The sequence below is a fragment of the Abramis brama genome (assembly GCF_963993115.1).
Source record: "Abramis brama genome assembly, chromosome: 5".
Taxonomy (NCBI): domain Eukaryota; kingdom Metazoa; phylum Chordata; class Actinopteri; order Cypriniformes; family Leuciscidae; genus Abramis; species Abramis brama.
In genome coordinates, this window is record NC_139967.1 from 28,032,393 (window position 1) to 28,040,341 (window position 7,949).

General features: G+C 38.0%; 1 protein-coding gene across 1 annotated transcript; it reads right to left on the reverse strand.

Moving 5' to 3' along the window:
* Positions 1–1,520: 1,520 nt before the first annotated feature.
* Positions 1,521–7,316, reverse strand: ggt6 (gamma-glutamyltransferase 6). The gene is made up of 4 exons (XM_084114136.1): positions 7,145–7,316; positions 5,818–6,173; positions 5,593–5,706; positions 1,521–4,305 (listed from the first exon to the last, which is right to left on the reverse strand). Exons 1-4 carry the CDS (start codon positions 7,267–7,269, stop codon positions 3,083–3,085), a joined length of 1,818 nt encoding a protein of 605 aa, XP_083970262.1. The 5' UTR covers positions 7,270–7,316; the 3' UTR covers positions 1,521–3,082.
* Positions 7,317–7,949: the final 633 nt, after the last annotated feature.

Consider the following 7,949-nt stretch of genomic DNA (forward strand, 5'->3'; position numbering starts at 1 on the left):
GCAACTATAAAACTTCGAATTTACACAAGTAGGCTGAATTACCTGTCGAGAAGAAAGCAGGCAACTTCGGCGTCCGTTTTAAAATCTTTGCTCCTCATGAGCTCTTTCCATCTGGGAAAAGTTACTCCAATATTGACTTTGGTCTTACTGATTTGCCTGTCGCGTTGACGTTTTAATTCTCTCTTTCGCTTCCTTGGCGACTCTGCTACATGTCCTCGAAAATAGGCGTGATCCTCCATCTTCAGCAATCTTTCAAATCTGCCGGCAGTCGCGAGTAATCTCCCCCTCGCATTCGTCACGGTGTCACTGAGTGTAAAATGCGAAAGGCGAAGCTTGAATTTTCAGGTATGTCCCTCTTTGGCGAATGTATTTTCAAGATTGAGGCGCAACATGGCTGCCGCCATTCGAGCGACTCGCTCGTATGTATTATAAATGGCAGATTTTACGCTTACGAGAATACTTTATTAGCTGGTGGAAGTAATTACACATGAATGAGCACATATATTTTGTGTTTTTTGCTAAGAATCAACTTAAAAAGTTACACAGTGTAGCTTTAATAAATTTTTATCAGGATTCTTTGAAAAATAGAAATTTCAAAAGAACAGCATTTATTTTAAATTTGTTAAAACAATGGGAAGCCTTTGTTGTTTTGATCAATTTAATTTATTCAATTTAATGAACTGTACTTTCTGAATAAACATTCATTGAATCTTACAGACCCCAAACTTTTACAAAGTGAATGAAGTGATTTTATGATAATAATCAACATATAAAGAATCTTAATTTAGTGAACCCTGTCCTCCCACATCCACATACAAATCAAGCCCTGTGATCCAGCATTTTGTGTTTGATATACAGCTTTTTGCCAATGGGCATTTATGCTCATTTCTTCTCACACAACACATTCTCTAAGGCTCTGTCATGTGTCGAAGCAATCTTTTGCAATTTTCCTAGTCAAAATGGTAATGGATGAGAGATGTCACGCTGAGATTGGGGACACGGTGAGATTGGCTGCGGTTAGATGGCGAGTAGGTAAACGAGGTAGGCTTCTAAGCTAATGAAAGCCATTTATTTCACTCATTTAAAATCATTTTCAATTCACAAAATGTCCTTTAACTGTGCCTCAGTTTGCAGTGTAATTAGGACATGGTATTAAAATCCTTATCTAATCCATGTGCTTTCAGTAAATGTCTGGGTGTCTGTATTGCAAAGGAAGTGGCTCAGCAGGAGTCTAAACTGACAGCAGCCTGGGCGCAGTGTCACAAATGGGAGGAGCGGCATAACATGTGTTTTAATTAAGACATGCATGTGTTTGCAGCCACTGAGAGCAGAGTGACAGCACATGAATTATACAAGTCCAAAGAATGAACAACACTTAAGCCTGACACCCACTCTAAAACATGAAGTATAGTGGTTGAGCAGGAAACGTGACTAACACTCTGGAAAAACTGGAAAGAAGCATTATGCTTTAGGAACAAAGACGTTTTAAACAGTTCACTATTGAAATGCACACAATGTTCCATGTTTCATTAAATCATGTTTTTTTATTCATAATTTACATTTTAATAGACAAACATCGTTACTCAAGTCTTGCTCTGTGTCATCAGTGCATTGTATAGTATGAATGGACAAATCATCAAAACATGCAGTTTTTGTCATAGTTTGTGCGTTCCTGCATTATTTCAGTATTAAAGATGGAGAAAGCAGTGGTGTTAGAAGACATTTAAATCTATTGTCTGTATTTCCCCCTACTGTCATCAAATGTAGCTAATTGCAGAAATAATGACTGTTTTCTAATCTGTTTCCTTAAAACACTCCTTGTCTTCTATTGGTTAAATAATCTGATGATCCCGCCCCAATCTCATGCCATTTGTTGAGCCAACGTTGCTGTTGTTGGGCAGTTTTGGATGAACAAACAAAGAGTTTAAAAGCAGCACAAAGTCAGCATTTAAACTTTTTTGGCAGGGATCAACTTATTAATGTTATACAGTTGTCTCTGCATAAAAAGTTGGTCTAGGAAAAAGCATTTTAATATCAAAAAGTACACACTTCAGCTTTAAGCAATAACGACAGATTCTGCAACAAAAATGGAATAGTCTTGAATGTATACTTCCGTATAATTCCTGGCTTTATAACCGAGACGATGAGGGGAACAGCAAAGAACTAAAATCAAAACTGACAGTGCAGCCAATCAGCACAATAAAGATAGACCACCTAAATTTTTTACAATCACAAAATCTGCTTCAGCAGCATTTTTTTTGTTTTTTGTTTTTGTTGCATTGGCACAAAATGTTAAACTATCTTTACAAAACTCTCGCAATCTATCAAAAGCAATGCACTCTCATGGCAATTTGTAACTCATGGCAACTTTTTTTGGGCGAATTGGTGTCTAAATTTGTACAATCTCATTTATATGGCAGTTTAGTAAAAGGACCTTGAAGCTTTTTTCCCCTAAACAATTTCCATAACAATCACATGGTACAATCGCTAACTCGTGAAATAAACTCGCGTTTTCGTTTTTTCCAAACAATAAAATAACAAAAAAAACAACCCAGTTTAGTAATAAAACTAAAATATGCATCTTTCTGTCCTATACAAATCATAAACATCTTGCATTAATTCATCTGAGCAAACACAATTCTGACAAGCAAAAAACCTTCACTTAGAAAAAAGTGTTTAAAACTTCATAAAAAACATCTGTAGGTGTTAATCAAAACAACGCTATAAAGCAGCAGTCCTTCACTCATCAGGTTCATCAAAATCGATTCTGTGCACTGCATAGTCACTGCATGATTCACAGGATCAAACAAAAAAAGAAATCAATATGAAGACATCTCAGGAAGGCATTTGAAAACGCTGAAAGGAGAGAACATTAAGGATATAACGGGAACTATTATATTTAAAAAAAAGAATTGCTGAAAGTCTGTCTCTTAAAACACTAGTAAACTTTTTTTTTACCAAAAACAAAAATTACATTCACATACAGAACATTCCCTGTAATGTGAGGCTGGACATAACAACAGTCATGGGGAGTGTGCGTGCAATGCTCTTAAAGTGAATAACATGTTGTTGTTTTTTTGCCTTAGTATCCATCAGCATTAACCTTAGTGGCTCCATAGGCTCCTACATGTTCTGCTTTCAGCTGCAGATGCATGGACAGAAAGCCACCTGAACATTCCCCCAGCTCCTTTACCCACCTGTCCCGCTCTGAAAGCATACGGAAGACAACAGTGTTGTTTGTGGCGACAGACATACAGCCAGACAGAGGCCCAGGACCTCCCTGTTCTATATGTAGCAGAGGACTGCTCACAGTCTCAGGAACGGACAGCCCAACGTCAACCAGGTTTCTCAGCATAACCACAGAATGAATCAGAGCAGAAATCCCTCCAGTCACAGCAACAAACAGCGTCTCGTCGTCTTGATCCTCATCATTTTCATATATCTTGATCACTAGAGGAAAACTAAAATAAGGAATCTGAGTGATGTCTGAGGTAAAGTCATTGAGAATGACTCCGCTACTTGGTAAGCATTGCCCGGATCCCCATGTGCTGTTGAGCGAGGTGGAGATTACTATGAAATTGCCGTGACTATCAAGGACTCCTACATGACTGCTTGTGGTATTTAATGTGAATATCTCTCTCTGACTTGTGTTGAAGAATTCATTCACCAAATGCAAGAGAGCATTATAAGAGGCAGAGGCATTACCGAGATCTCCGTGGCTCAGAAAAGTAAGGTTTTGCTCTCGCACTCTATCTAATAAATTGGATACCATTGCACCTGTGAGATTTAAGGGGGCTGAAAGAATCATGTATTTCTCCTTTTCCAAGATAAGGGGCTCATTGATTTCTCCGCCGCCGGCTTGAACGGCAGCAAGGAATGCCGGCCTCTCAGCTTCAGAAATATCTTGAGCCAATTTTATGGCTAGCTTTTCTGGGAAACGGAAGCCATTTAGGCTGACGCTCAGCAAAAGTTCTGATAGATTCCTATTGGCAACAATGTCGCCCTCTGATTTCACACGGCCGTCCGTATCACAGAACAGATCGGACAATCCTGGCTGGAGTATTTTGTCCTTGTGGGCTTTTAAAGCCTTGGAGAGGATTCCATCGATAAGGAAACCGTCTTTAGCGAGTTTCGTGGCGCCCTCAAAAAGCCGACTCCATTCTAAATGCCCATAGTGGGAGTGCAGCAGATGAAGGCCCTGCAATAATGAGGGAGCTCTGTATGTAGGCAGCTTCTGAAAGGTGTCATGTATTGCTTTAAATGATTTTGTAGAGTGATTGTACAAAATTGCAGAAAACACTCCACCTTGAAGAAAAGGGAAGCACAAATGAATCATTCAACAGCCTAAAAAAAAACAACAACTTCATGCTTTTAGTAACCTCATGAAAGGCAAATTCAGCGGTAATTAGTTGTAGACATTAACAACAGTATGCATTTGAGAGTATAAACTGCTCAAATATTCATGTAGAATGGATTTTTTTTATTCCACGCTTAATTTTAACTATGACCTTTCATAAACATTATTTTACATCTAAAGAGACAGTCTTTAAAACTACTTGTTTAAACCATTTGTAATGCATAACACTTCAACAAAACTTTCTCATGGTATTTTTAGAGAATTACACTGAATACTGGAAGTTAAACATTAAAACTTTGATTTCAGGAAATTACATCACTCTTCGAAAAGAGATAAAATCACATCAATCACATATCTCAAAATCAGTAATGAATGTTAATAGCAATGGCTGTGCTGTTGTCGAGACCAACTCCTTCGAGTCCAAGACCAAAAGAGGATTGTATATATTCAAGACCATAATTTCGTTTTATATTTTCAGCAAAACCTGTCTCCATACTGGCGTGATGAATGCGATCTTCAACCAGATGGACCTGGATTAAATATTTTGAATGTCCCAATCCCAATCTAACTTCTGACCTGTGATGCTGCCGGAATCATCATATTCATACATTGTTCGTTTGTTGGCCAGACAAGGTTTTTTCTCCATTCTGTCACCTGATGGAGTTTGAGTTCCTTGCCACTGTCGCCTCTGGTTTGCTTTGTTGGGGACACTTAATATTCAACATTATTATTGATCTGCCTGCACTGACACCATTGTATGAGAACTGAACTGAGATGGACGAGGACATTCTGTTTTCTCCAGAGCTGCTGTATAGAAAAATTAACTAAATTAATAACTAATGATTTTTACAACAGAAATGAATCAACACTGAACTTACTTAAGCTGGACAACAACACTATTTTCTTTCAGAGCTGCTGTACAGCCGAAACAAACTTTGTTGCATTATTTTCCTGTTATCACCGTAAAAGTGATACTGCTTTGAAACAATCTGTATTGTAAAAAGCGTTATATAAATAAATGTGACTTGATCTTGTAATGGGCTTAGGAGCATGCAGACTAATTGTTGGCTCAGATTCAACCCTTTTCTGCACTTTGTCTTGACTCAGATTCCAATGAGCTGGTCTCAACTACAACACTGAGAATTTGACTTTTTGTTCTGACCAACCGAGACTGTGCCCCTGAAATATCTGATTTGTGAAGGAAGGTGAAGTGATAAAAAGTACACAATACTGACCTAATCCAGCAGTGTGTGGATGAACAACTCCTAGGCAGAGTAAAGCAGCAATCCCGGCATCAACCACATTCCCTTGCTCCTGGAGAAGCTTCTTACCAATACTGGAGCAGTTTGCTATAAAGAAAAAGTCACACTGAATACATCAAGATATGTTTTGAAACATATTTATGGATTTTCTGTCATAACACACATTTTTATTATAATTGTTAATGAAAGGAGTCATGCCTGAGTCTGTGATGACAGCAGCATTGTGGTACAGTGGTTGACTGTGCTCATGAGTGTGATCATGATTATGGTCGTGGTCGTGATTATGATCTTTGTGGTCGTGGTCCTTGTTGTGATCATCATCGTGATCATCATCTTTTCCATGCTCGTGGTGTTCGTGGTCTTCATCCTCAGAGGTCTTGTGTGTCTTGTTAGGCTCCTGATGATGTGACAGGTCCTGACGCTCAACTCCAGGCCAATAGGAATTCCATTCATACAACATAAATCCAAAAACAATTCCCAGAAGAATCACAGCCACCATGACCTTGATACAGGTGTCTCTTTTCCTTATCTGTCTTTGCTGATTGATGAAGGGCCTGTAGAGAGCAAGAACAATAAGAGTCTGGAGGGACTATATTCATAAAGCACAAATATAAAGTAGTTTTTATTTTATTTTATATGCTTCTCTAAATCAGTATTTTAGTGGCTGGCCCATCACTTTGATCTGCTGGCTGATAGCTGGAATACAATGCAAAGTTGGACAGTGAATAGTTCAAACAAAAATGAAAATTCTGTCATTACTTACTCATTATTGTTTAAATCTGTATGATAGTGCCAGGCGCAGACTAGAACCAGCGGCTTTAACTGCCATTTAATGCGAATGCTAATTGAAATTAGCAGCTTCAATTGGTCGAATTTTAGCAATTCCAGTCACAAAGTTTTTGTATGACTTCACAAGACTTGTGATATAGTGCGCAAGTCATATGGGCTAATTTTATAATACGTTTATCATGTTTCCCAGCTTTTTGACCAAAAAAATCCTTCTTAAAAAAATCTTTCAGACCATTTTGTGAACTGGTTTGACTGATTTATTGAAACCATTTTTGTTGTTGTTGTTCTTTTTAAATTGAAGAGTTTAACACTGCATGATTGGCATGATTGGAAGGATTTTTTTTTTAGATGATTACTCATTAAATGTATAGTTGAAGAAAATTAATTAGGCTACAACTCTTACCTGGCAGGAGTAACTAGGCCTATATGAACGACATAATATTGAGAACATTTACACTGGACACCCTGCTGCTGCTAGCGACGCGACGCGGCCAAACGTGAAAGATGATCCGATTGCAGTCAATGCAGGTGTTCTTCTGCGTTGCCGTTTGTCTTTTTCGTTTGTTGCGCGTCGCGTCTCTAGCAGGGTAGAGCACCTGTTGTCGCACACTCGTACTAACATCTATGAAAGCAGCCACGACATGAGAGAAAATGCAATTCACAATAAAGCAGATTCTTTTGACATGAACGTGCACAACAGACGTCAAGCTCATTTTACTTTCATTTTGTCACTTACGAATGGAAATCTATCGTAATTTCGTCATTGTCTTCTTCGGTACAATCGTTGTCGTTTTCATCTTGCACATCGCTTGCAAGTACTTTATATTTAACAGTGCTCTGTACCATTTTCCCCGTGTGCATTTTGGCTGTTAAGTTAAAACAATGAATCCGGTAACCTGTAATCCACTTCCTGTTCGTCCTGTCAGGCCAGGTAAACACAAACCCTACTGATGGGCGTGCACGTCAGTTGGTTTCAATACATTTGTTTATATAATATATAAAATATCAGTAATCTTAATATATAAAATTAATTGTATCATTTACTTTCAATTGGTAGGTGGCTGTCCCAAAACCTAACCCCTAAGTTTCAACTTTTAATTTTAGCATTTTATTCCATTGCATATATATATATATATATATATATATATATATATGCTTTACTAAAAGTAGTGCTATGAGAAATTGTAGAGTTGAAATGAAATACGCATAAGTGACTGGTTTCTCTCTAGCAGTTTTTTTTTTAAACAGGCCAATACTTTAATGTATGTGTCTACAGAAAATGACTTTCAGAAATAAACTCACCCTGAGAAATATTCTAGAGTAGGCCTACAACATATGACAACTAACACTATAGTTTCCCCTATCTCTGCTGAAACACTAGTTAGAATTAGTGTTACTATAGTAAGCTAAACATTGTAAAAAAAAAATTTTTTTTATCCTTTATGGAAGTCAGATTTGTCCACAAAGGCTCGGCCTCAAGGTGAGGCAGTTGGGCTGGTCTGTGCTGATTCTCGATGTTCCAGTGACCTGGAAGCGAGCTG

Coding starts and splice junctions, on each gene's coding strand:
- ggt6 (XM_084114136.1), bottom strand. CDS start 7,269: ATGCACACGGGGAAAATGGTACAGAGCACTGTTAAATATAAAGTACTT. Junction 5,707..5,817: donor TGCTGTCATCACAGACTCAG/GCATGACTCCTT, acceptor TTTTCTTTATAG/CAAACTGCTCCAGTATTGGT. Junction 4,306..5,592: donor TCCACACACTGCTGGATTAG/GTCAGTATTGTG, acceptor CTTTTCTTCAAG/GTGGAGTGTTTTCTGCAATT.